Source organism: Drosophila guanche, unplaced genomic scaffold, assembly GCF_900245975.1.
Source record: "Drosophila guanche unplaced genomic scaffold, DGUA_6, whole genome shotgun sequence".
In the NCBI taxonomy this organism is placed as follows: domain Eukaryota; kingdom Metazoa; phylum Arthropoda; class Insecta; order Diptera; family Drosophilidae; genus Drosophila; species Drosophila guanche.
This window is the reverse complement of record NW_022995751.1, coordinates 2,661,557-2,680,768: the sequence shown is the minus strand read 5'-3', so window position 1 is coordinate 2,680,768 and position 19,212 is coordinate 2,661,557. Positions and strand designations below refer to the sequence as shown.

The following is a 19,212-nucleotide window of genomic DNA, read 5'->3' as shown; positions in this document are numbered from 1 at the left end:
TTTGATTTACAATTTGTCTCAGACCACTCCACGTTCCTATTCATCGAAACGAGTGGAATAATTCATTTACCGTATTTACGACATGTAGATAGTTCCCATCATATGGTGGCAATTACACTACACCCATATGTTTGTTTGGAAATAAGTTAAACGTAAATAAAAAGCCGTAACAGCGGCTGCGGTGATTCAACAACCATGTTAAGAGACCTTATAACGTGGGTCTTGAATACCTATCTGGGCAAATACCTGGAAAACTTAAACTCGGCGCAATTATCTGTTGCTCTTTTGACAGGTAACGGCACATTCTTGCATATTTCATAATTGCATTGTGAAATTGTTTGTTCTCTTGTAGGCGAGGTGGAGCTTGAGAACATACCGATACGAAAAGATGCACTACGAGCGCTCAACCTACCGGTGGAGGTGGCCGGTGGCAGCATACGTAAAATCAAACTCCAAATACCTGTCCGGCAGTTCCGAACCTCCCCTTGGTGCATATCGGTGGAGGGGCTGTTCTGCATCATTTGCCCAAAGAACCTGGAGAACTGGGACTATACCAAAGAGAAACTACAGGATCTGGAATACAAGCTAGCTGTCTTGGACAATGCTGAGGCAGGCTGGCGGTCCGAGAAGGGAATGCAAATGGATGCATATTACTTTTCCTCCTACAACAACTGGATTAAATATGGCACGAATATGGCCACCAACATTATAGACAACATTGAGCTGAAGATATTTGATGTGCACTTTCGATACGAGGACAGTGTGGATGCGGGAAAAACCAAAATAGCAACCGGCATCAAAATTGCATCGTTAACCGCCCAGACCTGCGATTCTAATTGGACAAGCGGCTCGTTTAAGGCTGCCAACAACGAAATGAACTACAAACTAGTGGAGCTGAAGGAGCTGTCCGTTTACTGGGACATACTGCATGAAGACATTACGTGCCAGTCGTTCACCAATCAGGAAATTCTGAGTAAATTGCACTCGACCTGCGAGCTGCGGCCCCACAACTTTATCATTAAGCCGATTTGCGCAACTGCACGATGGAAACGAGACAAGTGCAAACAGGTTATACGCACAAAAGACAAGCCAAGAGTCTCGTGTGAGATTATAGTTCCTGAAGTAATTATAGATATATCTAAGGTAAGTTTTCCCACTCCATTAGATACCCTCTCTACAAATATTTGGATATTTTTAGGATCAGCGTCTGCAAATGTTGGACAAACTTGCAAGAATACGTAAAATTAAGGAAATCAGACAGTACAGACTTAAGAGGCCAAGTTGTAGTGTGGCAGAGGATCCGAAATTGTGGTGGAAATATGCCCTAGTTTGCCATGGCTTTATATTTAAAACGAGAGAAGAAAACTTTGCCATTATGAGCGAGAATCTGCGCTACATGCTGCTCTACAAGCTGATCATAATGAATCCAAATCATATTCTGTCGGACGAAGACAAAGAATTTAAAATGTATATCGAAAGCGACAGAAACGTTTCGGATCTAAGTATTCTGAGACGAATATGCTTTGACAAAGTCTTTAGCAAAGGTCTCGCGTTCAAGTCGCAAAATGTAAAGGTCAAGAAAATGTTTTTCCTTTGGTTTCCCAACTGGAAGGGCTGGTACACCATCATGCCAACGAGCCCTGCGAGTAACGAGCCGGATGAGTCAATCAAACATTTGGAAGACGACATTTTGGTGGCCCTAGAGGACTCCATGCAAAATTCCTCCGATCTCAAGTGTGATGCTGTCTTTGGACACTTTGAAATTAAGCTACTGAAAGGCCTGCTAATCGTGCGATCCGATAAGACGATTAAAGATGCTAAGAGCCAAAAGTCGATGGAAATGCAATTCAATAATTTTTCATCGTTTCTTCAGCTAAGTCCGCTCTTTACTTCTTACACTGTGGGCGTAGCCCTAGAGGAAGTTTATTTATTAGATAAAACCAACAGCAATACCAAACACAAATACCTAATTAAGCCACAGACCGAGAACGCTCCAAACGTGAATACACTCGAAAAGGATGTTCTATTTCAACTGCGATACGAAAATGCAAATCAATTGCGATTTCAACTAAATATTAAGTCAAAGGGTTTGGATCTAACATACAACAAGGATGCGATTTACTGGATTTTGGATTTCATAACCGATTCAAGTGAAGAAAATGCTTCAACAATAGCCTCGAGCCGCGCCGGAAAGCGACGGAAGAACTTTTTGAAAAACTGGAATCAATTGTTCATTGGCAATGAGGCAAGTAGGCAAAAACTCCTTTATAATGTGTTTTTTTTTAATAGCTACTCTTTATCCATAGGTTAATCGCAAGACCTGGTTGTTTGAGATTGAGATATTTGCACCGCGCATCATATTTCTGGAAAACTACAAAATTGGCAACTCGCTGATGGTTCTGTTGGACTTTGGAAAGTTTGAAATGAGAAAAATGGAGGCGAAGAAATGTCTTCCTGCTGTGGTAATAGATCCAGCAGCAGATAACCTTCAACAAATAGTTAACAATGATGATGATGACGACGATGATGAGGAAACTTATATGACGCCATGCTCTACGCCGCCTGCATCGCAAAAAAGTGGCTCGGTATCACCCACCATCCGTGAGAATGTTCAACATTTTCTCAACAAGAATGTAGAGCTGGAATATGTGCTGCACAATAAGATCTACGACAAATACTCTATCAACTTTTCAAATCTGCAAGTGCTGGTCTGCAAGTACGAGGAGAGGTGGCAAGCTTGCTTAAAAACCTCCTCGAACTTTCACTTAATTGATAAATTTGATATAACGATCACGCTGGAGCAACGCAATATATTTACAGTGGATCCCGAGTATCCGTCATTCACTTTGTTCGGCTCCTGTCCCACCATCCTAATACACGGAAATGAATTGCTCATCAATAACTTCTTTGGCATAATGAATCCAACTGTAGATACGCTCAAAGATGTGGGCAAAGTGTATAGAGGAGGAAACCAAACGTATGCCAGTGAGCAGAGGGTAAACAATCTTGACAGCATTGACGACAAAAGTCGAGTCGTGGTTGAGTTTGCCATTGGACAACTAGCCATAGAGATGCAGTCCAAGGAAAAAAGCATAGCTGAGTTGCAGATAATCGGTGCGAGAGCGGGTCTAATCAAGGAATCAAATGAAACAAATATAACAATGTCTGTGCATGGACTTCTGCTGGTGGATGCCATACAATCCTTTGGACCGGACTTTGAGCTACTAGTGGCCAGTCATCGACATGTGGGGTAGGTGCAGAAAACTTCCCAAATCAAATATGTATTCTATTTGGTTTTGCACTTGCAGAATGGATAGTCTTTCGGGCAGCCTAAAACATAGTCCAATCGCTTCGCCTATTACTCCTGGATCGCCTTTGCCTTTTGCATTTTCAGAAAATGCAGCAAGCAATCTACAAATGGGTATTAAAAAAAAACTTAACTCTTTATCTATTTTATTTCATTTATATTTATTTTTGTAGATGATCCAATTGCTGCCTTCTGTGACGATGAGGAATCTGCTTTAATTTCTGTAAAAGTAAAAATTGTTGGGCCCACTGCTAGCAATGCAACGCAACTTCACTCCACAGACATTACCTTCAATAATTTGGATATAATCGCCAATCAGGATACTATTCTTGAGATTTTAAATTTTGCCAAACGAACGATCTTAAGTCAAACTACGAGCACATTGCAAGACGAAAGTTGTGGCATCAAGGAAGAGGCCTTGACAGAGCCAACCGAATTGGATGAGCCCGATGCCACTCAGCAGAACCACAACGAAATATTCTTCGACTTTTTTCGACTGAATATTTTATTGTTATATAAAATAAATCATGGAGGTCGCAAAGTTGGAACACTGACCTTGACGGAAGCCAAGATAAATGCTTCTTTTCAGACGGAACTGACAGTATTTGGATCACTGGGCGGCATACAGATCATCGACATAACACCAGAGGCCTTTTTCCTGCCAAGAATTCTGTCCGTCGGCCGCGATCAAATACTGAGGACCTCCGACTTGAATCGACAAACAGTTCTGAACAGACTCTCGCATGAAATATATTCAAAAAATTTGGATGATGTAGATGAAGATGAAGAAGATGTAAAGTGCGATGAAATCGATGCGTTCAGCTTTAAGAGTCACTGGAGCGATAAAACCACATGCAGCGTTCAAGTACGAATGGCATCGGTGTCCTATACACATTGTCCCCGATTTTTGCAAGATGTAAATGCCTGTATAACATATTTCAAGAAAAGTTTGCGGTACGTTTAGAAGTAATTTATGTATGAATATTTAATGAAGTTAACTTTGAACCTATTTGTACATTTTCAGAGAGTTTTTGACTTCCATCGGCAACAAGGCAACAGATATGGCTAAAGAATTTGTGCAACAAATCCGCGCAACGGATGTCAATGATCAAACACGGCCAGTTAATCCACAGAAGAATCGGCATAACAATCGGTAAGTACCCGAATATAATTGCATTTTTATCACCTAATTTATCTTTTATTATAGATTGGATATCATCATCAATAGTCCCATTATACTATTGCCAATATCGAGTACTAGCACGCATGTTTTAATTGCAAATTTGGGCAAGATGACGTGCTCGAATATGATTGTAAATGACTCAAATGAGTTTGACGAATCATACACCATAAAGATCAAAAACATTTACGTATATTCGATGACAATTGATGAGCGTGAGAACTGCTTTAATGTGCATCCATCGAAGAATAAGGATGCTATTCCCATACTGCCCGACACGGCCATCACTTTGCAGCTGTCTGTGGGCTATAACGACGGGAACGGGAATGGTGAGGAGCGAAAACTAGATACGGTTTCAGTAAGTATTTTGTTAAAGGAAAAATGCAGAACATATGCTAATAAGTTCCGTTATACTTATAGATTGAAGGCAGCATGGTGGAAGCCCTTAAGGTTTCACTCAATCGCAAACGTTACGAGCTCCTCAATGAGTCCATTACATATGCTACGAATTTTTCCAATGGTAAAGCAAATGAGTTTGCACACCCCGATCCAAGTGGAGTTATAATGCCGGATTCGGATGCCACAGATGAGCACACCATTAGCACTATTATTCAGTTTTCGGTGCCGGTTTTTCAAATCAATTTGCAGAACCAACACCACGAAGACCTGATAAATATCACCTTTAAAGACTTCAACGTGAAACATCGCGTTAAAGGCTATGACAAGGATATAGAAATAATATTAAAGTCTGTGCTGATGGAGGACCTAAAATCGGATAATGCATCACCATTCAGAAATATGGTGACTTCCGTAAATCATGATAAAACCATCAAAAAGAAAGCTTCGGCTTCATCATCGTGCCCGGACATACCCACTCACTGTAACTATCGGAAAAGCCGATCCACTTCGGTGCCCTCGTGCTTCCAAGACAATAATCCATTTCAAAATCTTGATGGAGCCAAGAAATCTGAGTTCTCCAAGAAAAACGATAAAGGCAACAAGAAGGAAGGTCAAACTTTGGTCACCTACAATTCGCACAGAGGACGACCAGCCAAAGGCTCCACCGAGATGGATCAATTCAGTTATATTCAATTTAATTGTCTCAATTTGGCCATTTGCGTGGAGCGTTGGTACACAGTATTTGACTTTTTCGGTCTAATATCCGCAGAGAGCGATAGTCACAAAGTTACACAGGAAAAGAAGCTGGTTAAAAAGGGTAAAAAAGGTCATTCTGCAGCATAAACAACTAATCAACCATCAAATTTTCTTTTTATAGACACAGACGATATCTTTAGCACGCTGAAGGTGTCTATAAGATCCTTCAACTTTACGTTGATTCGAAATGATTCGTTATTATCGAGAGTGAATATGTCAAACGCTTTATTTAAAATCACCAATGACCAATTTGGTAAATCTGTTGAGGGCCACTTGGGCTCTCTGTCGGTTTTTGACCTCACACAGTATGGAAACATTTACAAACAAAAGTTTGTCACTAGCGGCACAGAAGCATTGAACTTCTTTTATAGAAAGTGAGTGGCCCCCTTCCCGGAAAGACTTATATTAATAAAACTTTGTGTATTCACAGAAAGCCGTGCGATGTGGAAGAACTAAAGACGTTGGATGTGGATTCTACATTGAAAATCGGCATGTCGGCAGTGCATTATATCCACACAAAGAGGTTTGCCACAGAGCTACATTTATTTGTAAAGGATCTGCTGCAATTGCAAACGGTAATGGACAGCATATTTTAGTGATTTGATTACTTAAAGATTGACTTCTTTTAGCCTGTGATTCGTAAGCTTAAAAAACAAAATGTGGAAAACGACCGAAGTTTGCGGCCAACACAAATGAAACTTTTCATACAGGCGGACTCGCCGGTTATCGTGCTGCCGGCATCGTATAACAACAAACAAGTAATAATTGCCAATCTTGGGCAGCTTACGCTTACGAATAGCTTCCATTTAGCGAGCGAGCCATGTGTCATAAGCAAGAAGTTGAATTCAGCAAAGACAAACGAAGTCTTGGACGTGATTCGCATCGATTTGGTCAACATTAATTTATTCTCGGGCGAAAGAAGTTCGGTGAAGTCAGTGGATCGAATAATCATTGCCAATACGAAGTTTGTACGCTTGGGAGAGGAGTTCTTCAAGGAATCTTGTTACCTCAACCTGCAGCTGGAGAGGAATCTATCAACGGAGAGCATTCGCGTGTGCCCCGATATTAGCACGAAGGGAACCTTCTCCAAAGTGAATGGCGTAATCAACATTGAGCAATACAAGCTGATTCGCAGCTTTTTGAGTAACAACATTGGAGAACAAATAGACGATGTGTACATTAAGTACACCAATAATGTCTCCAGTTCTATTGAAATGCTCTCCTCGATTAGTTTGGTGTCCAAGAGCGAAGTGTCGCAGACAATTTTGAACTTGATTTCAATACAAATTCTACTGGAAGACGTTTCTATATTGCTGACTCTGAATACGACACAAAATACGCCCATTGAACCACTGGCATGTATTCACTTTATTAAGTCGACGCTGGAAATTGATTTGTTCAGCGATGGTTCGCAGGATATAGATCTAATATCGACCAACATACTGATCGTGGACGAACGAAATGGCTGGGGCATAGGCAATGATAATGTTTTTAGAAATATTCTGCAGCCGTCAAAGAAGGAGGCTGTCAGTGCGACGCCCAGAAATGCTGTTCAAGTGGAAATTCATTGCAGAAAGAAGGCAAATCTATCAAAGTACACCATTATGTTGAATAATATGAGAGTGTTCGCTTTGATGGATATTCTGGAACAGCTCAAAGCATACTTGATGGAGGATTCGACGTCGGATACTGCTGTGGCAAATCCAATAGTGCAAAAGCCGATGCCCCAACCGATTTCGGTCACAGAATTCATTGTGTATATCACAGACTCTGAGATTATATTCACGGAAGACTGTAGTCGTCTGGACTCGGAGGCAATCATATTGAAAAGCACCACACTAATATCGTACAAGCCAAGTAGTGTCTCTGTTCCGGTATCTTTGAATATCAATCACTTGGAAATCTTTTCCTGCACCCTCGATGAAGAAGATGACAGTGCGCTGTCCATCATTGATCCGTTCACACTAAACATCGAACTGCGAAGCAATTGCTTGAGCATTCTCGTGCAGAAACCTTTGAATATTCGGCTATCCTATGTGGACGTGAAACTATTCTCCAGAATGGCAAGACTCTTGCCCGCGCAAACATCCAGAGTGCAAAAGGTTATATCCAAAGACGAGTCGGACCTGGAGAGAGTTGCGCCCCTTGTGGCCATGGGATTTCCCATCAATGATTGCCTGTATGCCATGCAAATAAACAATTGGAAGATCAACGACGCTGCTCTATGGCTATCCCAGCAGAAGCAAAATGCCAATCGCAACCCAGCGCTAGAACTGAAGGAGCTAGTGGTCGATGCGAATGTTATATCGGTGTTTATAATTGACGACTGCATGGATGCGGATGTGCCCCTGCTTGAGATTTCACTCTCCAAGGTGCTCTTTAAGCTGACTTTGAAGGCAAAGGAACATCAGTCCAAAATGCAATATTATAGCCTGGCCAATGTCGACACAGAAGTGGCGCTAAATTATTATAATCGTCGGCTCAGCGGCTGGGAACCTGTGGCCGAAACGTGGGAGTGCAATGCCAAGTGTAAATACACCAAAGGTCACGTGGAGAACAGGAAACGATTCGAGATTGAGATCTTCAGCAAACAGTTGCTTAAGCTGAATATAACATCCACATTTATAGAGCTGTTCCACATGGTGCTAAAGAACTGGACAAACGATTTCAATGACAATGGGGCCAAGAATTTCCGTCAGCGCTCGCCGTTTATTCCGTTTGCGCTGCAAAATCTAACTGGTACGCCGCTGCTGTTCAAGCCAATTTACGCACCACTTGGGGACATGTCCTGTTTGGATGTGCATCAACTGGAGATCATTAAGAACTGGCACTCGGTGCCGCCAAACGAGACGAAAACCTTTGATTTCATACAGAAGAGCAAACTGCGGCACATTCACTCGCATCAGCTGAACTTACATCAGATATTCGTACAGATTCATGGCTGGACATTGATAGGACCACTGTCAGTAGACAAAGTTGGTGTATTCTTCCGAACAACCAGCTTAGATTCCCTTGATTTGGCCACAAAGTGCCGAATAATCTTCGATATCTCGCTGATTGGTTCTGCACAGAAGCTGATCAAAGTAAAATCATCATTGGGGCTGATAAACAAACTGGATCGAAGTGTTTTTCTAAAGACATCGCTGAGGAGTGACTACGGTGATGGATTGTCCTCCATAAATGTTATCAAACCCAACGATGAGATGTCGCTGCCGCTTAAATTCATCGACGCTTCTATATACATTGCGCATTGTTCCAGCGAAAATCAAGTGCTTTCTGGCAATTATACCGACGATATTGGCTTCAGCAATAGGGAGATTTTATGGAAACTGTGCGGCGACGACAACATGCAGGAGCTGCAAGTGTGCTATGACAAAAATCGAACAATATTGTATACTCTAATCAGCATTAACAGGGAAATCTATCACTGCAAGGAGCCGACTCTGCCCGGGCACAAAATCACTCTGCTGCCTCCATTGAAAATAAATAACATGCTCTGCTGCGATCTAATGTTTAAGATACACGAAAGTGCCACGGGGAGGATCAGTGCCTCGGAGAGTACAAATATCTATAATGTCAATATATACGAGCCCTTTAACCTGAGCATTACACTGGACAACTTCCAGCTTTCGGGCCACGTGAAGGTTCCCAGCAGGCACATTGGCATTGTTGAACCAAAATTAAAGCTGATCGACATCAAGAAGCGGGAACTCCACTTACGCATATCTATTCAATCTTTTCAAGGCAAGGGCATGGAGGTGTACATAAGTGCGCCCGTTTGGATCATCAATAAGTCGGGTCTCCCACTGATTTACAAGCAAGAAGGCACCAATCACACGGCGGCGGGACAATTCGATGAGCACGAAACCGCACGGCAAGTTGCACCGCTCATGTTTTCATTCTCTGATCAAGAGGGATCGCCGGCACTTGAAGTGCGCTTGGGCTGTGCCTTTGGCAACAACAATTTGGTATGCTAAAATGATATTTTTATAAACAATTATTATAACAATTACCTTTTGCAGTGGTGCAAAAGTTTTAGCATGCACAAGGACCTCAGTCACAGGGAATTGCGTGCTGAAAATACCAAAGGGAGCTATGCCATTGGCATAAGCGTGCGACGTGGCAGAGGACTATATGCCTGCACAACATTCGTGACATTATCACCCAGATTCCATTTACACAACAGAAGTGGCTACAAGCTGGAATTTATACAACGCTGCGATATTGTAAGTAAACATTAGATCAGATCTAAAATCATTCCTGTAATGTCTCTTGTTGCCCTTTCAGGATCATCCCAGTACGAGGAACATAATTTCAGCGCCAATCGATTGCAATTTCGCCTTTCACTGGCCCAATTGGGATCAAGAGCAGTACATTTGCGTGCGCATACCGGATGTGGAGTGCTGCTGCTGGTCGAAGGGAATACCCATCAATGAGGTGCAAAGTCTGTACATAAATGTGCGAAATGATTGGAGTGAAATGTTTTTCCTGCGCTTGGAAGTCATTTCCAAAGATGCCACATATATTCTGTTGTTTACGGACGCACGAACATTACCACCGCCGATACGCATTGATAATTGCTCGGAAGTTGCCATTAATTTCTCACAAATGGGCACCAGACCGTCGTGGATAACGCCAGTGCGTGCTCAATCCTCGCTGGCCTATGTATTGGATGATCCCTCAGGCACACAAACATTGCTGGTGGAAGCGCCGGGCGGGAATATGGTAGAGTTTCCCATAAACAAGACGAACATCAAGAGATCCTTGACGTACTCGAACTTTATCTACATCGCCTTTCACGACACATTCGACCGATCAAGCGAACACGAGCGAAAACCCGACCAAATCTATCAGCAGCTGGTCTTGGGTGTACGAGGGAAAAAAGTTATCATAATGGAGAAGAACTCTGGTGATCGTTCTCAGCTGTGGCTCATGAACTCCAATGGCCAATTGGAGCACGAAGGATCCACGCCACCAATACAGTCCAACGAGGCGCATGATGTACGCTTAGTGCTGGATCTTGAGCGGCCACCCAATCCCACAGAGTTTACCACTTTGGTGGTACGAACACCGAACAAGCAGCGCGTCACCACACAGACATGGCGATTCGAAAGTGGAAGATTAATGTGTCATGCCAATATGTGTGTGCAGGTAGAAGCTATCTTTCATAATCGATTCATTCTGAAATTCACTTTTGGATTTTAATTTTCAGTCCCGCTGTGGTGCCCAGGGTTTGCAGCCCAACTCTGAAGCGGTTTTGGGTCGCATTGAGAACACCAGCTTGAAAAGAAACAATCAAACCATTCCAATCGGACAACATATAGTGGCGCAAAAGTTAAGACCTGGATCGGGGCAATTGGAGCTGTCAATGAAGATGGATGGTCCCATATGCACCATCGAGATTGGCGACATAAAAACTAAACAAAATTCTGTATATTTAGCGCCTGATTTAGTATGGATGCATGCCTCGCTGAACAATAGACAAATGGCCAATGAAACGAAGGTATCAGCACAGCATGAGTATCAGGTAAGAGATTAAATGTTAACTTACCTCAACGTCCATAAAAAACACAATATTTTATATTGCAGATTAAGGTGGAGTTGCTCAAGGGTATTGGTATATCGATAATTTCACGCAAACCCTGCGAAGAGATTATGTTCATCAGCCTGGATCTCATACATTGTGATTTTGTGCAGAGTGTGTTTGAGAATTCATTGGATCTGAACATTTCGTACATACAAATCGACAATCAGCTACTGGATGCGGGTACCCAAGTGGCACTACACACGTACAATCGCACTGAACAGGATCAACAGAATAGCGCTGTGGTTCTGAAACTGAAAATGTTACCCTGTCCCAACAAGAACGCCATCATCTTCAAGTATCTCACGCTGGACCTGAAGCCATCGATTGCGAATTTGGAGGAGAAACTCATACTGAAGGTTGCCTCCTTTCTAGGCTATGGAAAATCCAACAGGCAAAGCCTAAGCGTGGCCTACGATTTCGAGAACTTTGAGGAGAAATTGATACTCAAAAATATGAAAAGATATTATTTTGAAAATTTAAATATTGGCTCAACTCAGGTGTGTTTTGGTTTTGGCTTTATATAATTTAATTTGTAACTAAACAGCTTCTTCCTAGGTGCGCCTGTCGGCAAGTACTTCCTCCAAGTTGCCCAGCGAATTATCAGAAACCAAAAAAGTATTGGGACTTACGCTCATTAAGTTCGAAGATGCCCTCATAGAGCTCGATAGCTACTCGGATAAATTTCACTTTGAGACATTGAATGTGTACCTGAAGGGCATGAAGCGGCACTACATTAACCAAGTCAAGTGGCACGCAGCTTCGATATTGGGGAGTGTGGATTTTCTAGGCAACCCCCTGGGATTTGCCAACGATCTCTCCGAAGGTGTATCTGGATTAATTTTTGAAGGCTCAGTCAAGAGTCTAGTCAAGAATGTAGCCCATGGCCTATCAAATTCCACAGCAAAGCTCACGGAAACATTATCTGATAGTCTGGGCAAAGTGGTACTCGATGAGCATGACAATGACACGAGACTGCGCATCATCGAGCCACAGACAAACACTTCTGGCGGCCACCTGGCAGCAGGTTTGAAGGGATTCGGATTTGGTCTACTTGGAGGAGTGACCAGTATTGTACGACACACCTACGACGGTGCTCAATCGGATGGTGTTCCCGGCTTTCTGAGTGGCCTGGGAAAAGGCCTAGTGGGCACTGTCACAAAGCCACTTATTGGAGTGCTTGACCTGGCCTCAGAGACAGCAAGTGCGGTACGGGAAACGAGTCGAGGTACGGCTAGAATTTGTACAGAGAGAAAACGGCTACCCAGATGCGTGACTGGTGCCACTGGCGGACTCCTGCCCATGTATTCGAGTCGTCAGAGTAAGGGACAGCAGTATTTGTATCTTATAAATCGTCGGAACTTTGATGAGAAAATAATTTCGTACGAACCGAATCTGTGGAGCGATAAAGAGGCGAGACTGCGTTTGCTTGTGTCCACAGAATATGTTCGTATATTCTCACTTACTGACGGAACTCCAAACAATGTGCTTCATTGCCATTTGAGTGAAATACTCTCATGCCATCCCCTGGTCACCAATATGGGTGCTACCCCATCGACAAGCAGGCAATCTTCCTGCCATTACATTGAAATTTCAACCAATCTTCCAAAGATTACGAGGCCAAGGATACGATGTCGATCGGAGGAATGTGCTGAAGCTGCATCCAGATGCGTAAGTTACCTATTATTTTTGTTTTATACAAAAATATGAAACAATTTATTAATGAAAACACAATCATACATATTTACGTTTCGTTTCTCTTTCAGATAAACTACGCAAAGAGTGTGTTTCATGAACATGAACATGCCGTTTTATAAATAGCAATAAGCCTTTTCGTGATAATACAAAATTAGAGCTAAAAAGAGTGTATATAAAATATTTATGGTTGCAGCAATCGTTTTAAATTAAATGTATGTATGGGTTACAGAATGTAATCGATTAATCAGTTTACTTGATTTTTGGAAAAGTACAATGTGATAGAAGAGCTAAGTTAAACAAAACTCTAATTGTTTAAATAAATGAGAATATATAAAAATAAGAACAGAGAGCTTTAAAAGTAAATGAACCAAGTTGGAAGGTCGAAAGATATACGAAACTCTCTTTGGCTGTTTTTACATGATCTAATGATCTAATTCTGATAAGGATAACTCTATCTACATCTGTGCATTGGGTATACTAAATAATTTAATGAATTTCTTGTTCCACCACGAATTTGGATAGCTTACAGCAAAACAAACGCAGTTGTTAGGATAATCTTAGAGAGCCCTTGCCATCGCTTTGATCTGTTGATCTGCCCTTAAATGTACAAACAGAAAATACATAATACTTAGGTACAATTGAACATATTTAGTAATCGGTGTTTTTGTAGTGCTCCCTCCTAAACGCCGACAGTTTCATGCGCTGTGTCTGCAGCGCCTGCTCCGTTTCGAGAACTTTAACATGAATTTCCATTTCCATGGTTTTTATTTGGGATGGTGTTAGATTGGAGAGTTCCTTCTCGTTTAGCTCTTCCAGTTGGGAATTGCAATCTTTAACAGTGGCCACCAACGTTCCTGTGGCCTGAGTAACGCTTCGCGAGGCTTTCGTTAGATCCGTCAGATTTTGGCTATTACGATTAGCCTTGACTTTACTGGCAATAACCATTTGGGCAGTGCAGGCAGCAATTTCCTGGGCAGCGACTATAAGCTCAAAGTTCTTTCCAGATTCACTTTCAATGGCATTATTTGCGGCCTCCACTAGGTAATTTGCTGCCTTGGCAACGCTTTTTGAAGCCGATATCAAACCGTCCGACCATTGACTGTTGCGCTTATAAAACTCGTTAGCACTTGCGTTTCCTGTAACAAAGAAATGCGAATTAAAACCATTGAATATTAAATTTCGCTGCACGTCTTACCTTTTTGAGATGCGACAATTTCTTGCTGTAGCACGCGGGATTTCAAAATCAAGACTTTAACACATTGCATGAGGGTTGTGCATGCATCCACAATTTTTCCATTGACTTCCAAGTTGGTTTTGTCATCCTTCTCGCGTGCCTTTGCCAACAGGTTTATAATCTTTGATGCTGCCTCATCGATCGCACTATCCATCTCACGAAGCTCTATCTCAAGCAGCTTGTCAAAGTCCATTTTATGCTCAAAGGTCTGTTTAATTTTATCAACTAATTTTCGTATATCCGACAGTTTTGATTGAGCATCGCTTAAAGCCTTTTGCGTTTCCCTATCCCTCGGTTCATCGCTGAGAGAATATTGGAAAAAGGTGCCTATGTCTGCGCATATGGATGAGGCCTTCGTTAAAATATCTAAAATTGGAAATAAGTCAGTAAATATTTAGTGGGAAAATGGAGTGCTTCAACGACATACCTTGACCAGTCTCAATCTCTGTTGTTGATTTGTAGATGACATCGCACTGGTCATATAATTTAATAAACGTATAGCCAAAATACATAGCAGCCTGCAATCCCTCAATGGATTTCGCCTTTTGCAGTTCAGGCGTGGAAATAAATCTAACTATGAGCCCATCAATTTCTGTTGTAATTTTTGGTATAGCATCTAGCGGCTGTTCGGCGGAATCGCTCAATTTGGCACTGCAAATATCCTTCACAGTTTGCACAACCAACTTTCTCACATCATTAAGATTGGAATGGCAGTTTTGATATGATTCCGTAATGGAATCTACTTGTTTCGTTGTTTGTTGGAAGTTTTCTTCCAGAGCCGCATGCTTGCCCTGCAAATCCTCGTATTGTTGAGTCACAGCAAGCTTTTCTTGCTTTAGTAGCGCCAGAGCACCAGTCGTTTCCTGTGTGAAAGCATACGAATATAAGTAAATGTAAGAAAAAAGGAGATTATATATGGTTCTACCTGTAGCGATGTCTCCTTTTGGTTAAGGTTATTTATAGTTTGCTGCAATTCTTCCCTTTGAGCCTCAAATGTTGTTTTATGCTCCAGTTTCAGTTGCTCATTCTGTGCTAAAAGAGTTTCCTTTTCCGTTTCATGCGCCTTCAATTGCTTTTGTAGCTCCTCGGTTTTCTGGATTATTCGTTCTTCAGCAAGTGAAACTTTTTCATTGGCCTCATTAAGGGACGAATTCAGCTTCTCAATGACCAAAGAATTTTCTGTTAATCTCGCAGAAGTCGAAATGGAATCCTGCTCTTGTATTTCCTTTTGTTTTGCTACACTGCTAAATTCCTGCTTTAGTAGCGCCAGAGCTTCAGTTAGTTCCTGTGTGAAAGCAAACATTTGTAAGAAATTGTAATGCAATGGATTATCTAGGGATTATCTACCTGTAGCGATGTTTCCTTTTGGTTAAGGCTATTTATAGTTTGCTGCAACTCTTCCTTTTGAGCCTCAAATGTTGTTTTATGCTCCAGTTTTAGTTGCTCGTTCAGTGCTAGGAGTGTTTCCTTTTCCGTTTCATGCGCCTTCAAGTGTCGTTGTAGTTCTTCGTTTTTCTTCACTATTTGGTTTTCCGCAAGTGAAGCCTTTTCTTCCGCTTCTCTTAGGGTCTCATTTAGTTTCTCAATAACTACACTATTTTCGCTTAATCTCTCAGACGTGGATATGGAATCCAGCTCTTGTATTTCCTTTTGTTTTACTACATTATCAAATTGCTCCTTAATCTCATTCCTAACCGATTCAAGCTGCGAAAGCTGGTCCTTTTGGTCTTCTATCTGTTGCAGCAAATCAAAGTTTATTTTATTCTTCTCTTCGACATCGCCCTTTATCTTTAGTATTTCATTGTTGAGAACTTTTGTTTGCAGTAGTAGCTCGGAGTTGGTTTGCTTTTCTTTATTTAAAACCTTTGTGGATTCACTTTGCTGAAATGGTAAAGGATTCATTTAGTACAAATCGTTGGAAGGATAGAAATGTTTGCTTACCTCACGCAATAATTTAATATGCTCATCCCGAATTTGCGTGTAAAGTGTTTTCAGTTTGTTAAACTTTTCTGAAGATTGTTTCTGCTTTTCCTCCTCTTCCATTACCTTTTCTGTAAAGTAGATTTAATTTTGGTTAGATACTAATTTAAACTATGAACATGTCATTAATTCTAGCATATTTTAATTACCTTTTTGATAAATATGTTTTTATTTTAAACTAGCTGAACCCTCGGCGACATTTTAAATCTTTTTGATTCCAGACAATGCCCTCGGGGTCCGAGTCCTGCCACAGCTTTGCACTGTTCCTTTTGTTCTTTATATGTACAATCATTTTATTTACACGCCTGAATATGCTAATAGAAGATCTCAATTTAATTCGATAAATAAAAGAGAGTCTCTAGAGTCATTCGAGTATTTTGAACAGTTTGGCGAGCTCTTTGTACTAGTCAGAAGTATAGTTGCTTCGGGTTCAGCTGGTTAAATGTATATCAGATACATATTTTTGCATATATCAGATGGAAAATACCTCTCGATATATATATGTAGATATTTACAGACAAAAGCTGGCTCTATATATTAGGAATTATATTTTCTAATATAAAAGATATTTTTTACTCACGTATTAACATGGGATTCTGATTTAATTGTGCCTCAAGATCGTCGTTTTGCATCCGTATATTTTCGCACATTTCCCTGGATATTAACAGATCGTTAGATAGCAGCGCATTCGTTTTCTGCATTTCGGTCACTTCACGTTGGTAGCTCTGTCCAAGCTCATCGAAATTTTGTTGTAATGAATTCAATCGGAATTTAAGCTCCTCAATTGTGGCTTCCTTTTCATTGACAATGCTCTCCAGTGTATTCAGCTGCTGCTGCGTTTGGCTATAATCTGGCTCTGAGGGACTGCTGGTTTCCACGAGATCTTCCACAACTGGTTCGGGCTCTGGTTGCACATAGACTACTGGCGGTATATAGCTACTGAAATCCACTTGTGATCTGAAATTTGGACTGGATGCGGGCAGTTCCGGAACCGAAATAAGGCTTTTAAAATACTGAAGCGGTCGCACATTCTCATAGAAGTCTTTTAACTTTAAAAATAAAACGTTAAACCGATCCCTGTGGCCGCTCAGGACGTCGTTCGGTAGGTTTTCATGCAGTTTAAACATAATCCTTACACTATTATCATAGAGAGCGTTTGAGTCTTGAATAAGACAAATCATGGGAGCCAGTCTACACTGACCCTGCTGCGTCATGGACGACATTCGGTAGGTGTTTATAGAAGCGAATATTTGTAACTGCAGTGCAATGATATCCTCCAAGTAATCAAAGATCTCCACGCACAATTGAAAGCTAAAATGAAGTCACAAAGACTGGTGTTAATATATAAAATATCTGCATGATTATGTCAAGACTTACAAGTAATTTAAATCCCGATCGGCGGCTTTCGAAAGTTCCTTAAATGAAACGATTAGAGTTCCGGGAAATGGATTCTTTTCATGGAAATTTAGTTTAGTGACCAGCAGCTTGCAGTAGGCGTTTATACAGAGTCCAATATCGTCCTGCAGCAGGCCCCACATTTTGCCCACTTCTAAAATCATTTTCCTGTGACTTTGAGAGTGTTTTATAGCACATGGATGACCCTCTCTGAGGACCTTGTGCAGCAGATGGCAAAACTTCCAGGCAGTGAATCTGCTCTGCATTAAGGACTGCCGCGAGATGGTGTTCCAAAATGATTTTGCTTCTTTGGTTTTGTGTATCATAATAATAATGGATCGAGCATGTTTTATTTTTAATGGTGCCTCTATGCCATTTAAAGCTTTGTTCGTGCTGACAGTCTGTAAGAGAAGAAAAACAGGTTAATAGGGACAAGAAGCGCCAACCCTTAAGCTTATGGTCATTGAAAGGTGCTACGCTTATACGAAAAATCATCCCTTGCCAGCTGTTTCGAAGGTTCCCCGCAACGCACGATTGCTATCTACATACATAAAGCATTTGCGCAACCGCGAATGGCGGCCCTATCTGATGGCCATCGATCATTCCATTGATAGTGGCGCTCCCTTGGGGAGCACTTTTATTTGGGTCAGATGTTTCCAAGGCATCGAGTCCATCCATATTGTAGGGCAAGATCGGGTCCAAATATTGGTTGCTATGGCAACAGATTTCGTTTTTCTTTGTGTTGTAGTTAATGAGCCTCAACGTTTAAAACATTCACTCTGCACTTGCAGCTGCTTGCAGACATGGACTAGATCGACTCGATTGTTGTTGATGATCCACACATACATACAGACATGAATATGTAGGCAACTTTAGCTTAATCCATTCGCATTCCCATCCACTTGCAAAAATGCTAATCGCTGTTGACTGGTTTCCCATATCTCTTGGCATTCGGAGCACATAACCATCTTTGGAAAACTGCATTAAAGTAAACTGCATGGACTACATACCAACTGGTAAAAGTCCTTTTCGGCTAGAGTTGACATTGTGTTGATGGAATCCTAAGCGAACGTGTGGGAGTAGCGTATTGGGCTGGCTTGTGGTTTATTCGTCAGCTCATGAGTAAACTGCAGACTGTTTGTTCAAATGAATGAGAGCTATCTTATCTTATCACAATGCTTTCATTTGTTGTTCTGCAGAAATTCATATTTCACCGATTCGTGTGTGTGTGTGTGCATGTGTAGGTATGTGAATCATAACAAGTGTTACCGTATCTGGAATTAGTGATGGATATCGCATCGATATTTTGCATCAACAAAACTGCATATTTTCATATTAAAAAAACACAAATTCTTAATATTAATAATAATTATAGTTATTTTGTTATAGGCTAAAAGTCGTAACTAAACTGTTGATTAAGTAAAATATTTTCAGACCTTTTTAAGTGTATGTTTACGTATGCAGACCTGATTTCAAAATGCCGCCGATATTAAAAGCTATCGCACAAATATACCGATAATGTTTTTGCAACATATGCAGGCTATCGATCTGCAAAATATCGGAGAAAACAAGAAGGACGTTAACAGTTATTCCAATTAATGAACATTTATTTTAGAATTCGAAAGTTTTGAGTGACAAAGGTTAGTTCCATGTTCTCGTGTTTTAAATAAAAGTCCGAA

General features: G+C 41.2%; 2 protein-coding genes across 5 annotated transcripts; one reads left to right on the top strand and one right to left on the bottom strand.

Moving 5' to 3' along the window:
- The first annotated feature begins 87 nt into the window (after positions 1-87).
- LOC117587306 (vacuolar protein sorting-associated protein 13D) lies at positions 88-13,419 on the top strand. Of its 2 annotated transcripts, none has more exons than XM_034277901.1 (18): positions 88-292; positions 353-1,143; positions 1,199-2,245; positions 2,307-3,250; positions 3,309-3,421; positions 3,481-4,261; positions 4,332-4,460; positions 4,515-4,845; positions 4,908-5,699; positions 5,760-6,016; positions 6,073-6,217; positions 6,272-9,610; positions 9,665-9,868; positions 9,930-10,793; positions 10,855-11,169; positions 11,232-11,726; positions 11,785-12,897; positions 12,993-13,419. In XM_034277901.1, exons 1-18 carry the CDS (start codon positions 196-198, stop codon positions 13,041-13,043), a joined length of 11,808 nt encoding a protein of 3,935 aa, XP_034133792.1. In that variant the 5' UTR covers positions 88-195; the 3' UTR covers positions 13,044-13,419. The 2 variants fall into 2 exon arrangements, with proteins under 2 accessions (XP_034133792.1, XP_034133791.1); XM_034277900.1 differs by having other exon boundaries at positions 4,908-5,703; positions 5,764-6,016.
- On the bottom strand, positions 12,985-18,787 carry LOC117587307 (huntingtin-interacting protein 1). Of its 3 annotated transcripts, XM_034277902.1 has the most exons (9): positions 18,544-18,786; positions 17,516-17,934; positions 16,719-17,449; positions 16,100-16,209; positions 15,506-16,039; positions 15,084-15,443; positions 14,586-15,021; positions 14,120-14,524; positions 12,985-14,060 (listed from the first exon to the last, which is right to left on the bottom strand). In XM_034277902.1, exons 1-9 carry the CDS (start codon positions 18,577-18,579, stop codon positions 13,573-13,575), a joined length of 3,519 nt encoding a protein of 1,172 aa, XP_034133793.1. In that variant the 5' UTR covers positions 18,580-18,786; the 3' UTR covers positions 12,985-13,572. The 3 variants fall into 3 exon arrangements, with proteins under 3 accessions (XP_034133793.1, XP_034133794.1, XP_034133795.1); XM_034277903.1 differs by lacking the exon at positions 15,084-15,443 and having other exon boundaries at positions 18,544-18,787; XM_034277904.1 differs by lacking the exons at positions 16,719-17,449; positions 17,516-17,934; positions 18,544-18,786 and adding an exon at positions 16,288-16,423.
- Between the last annotated feature and the right edge of the window lie 425 nt (positions 18,788-19,212).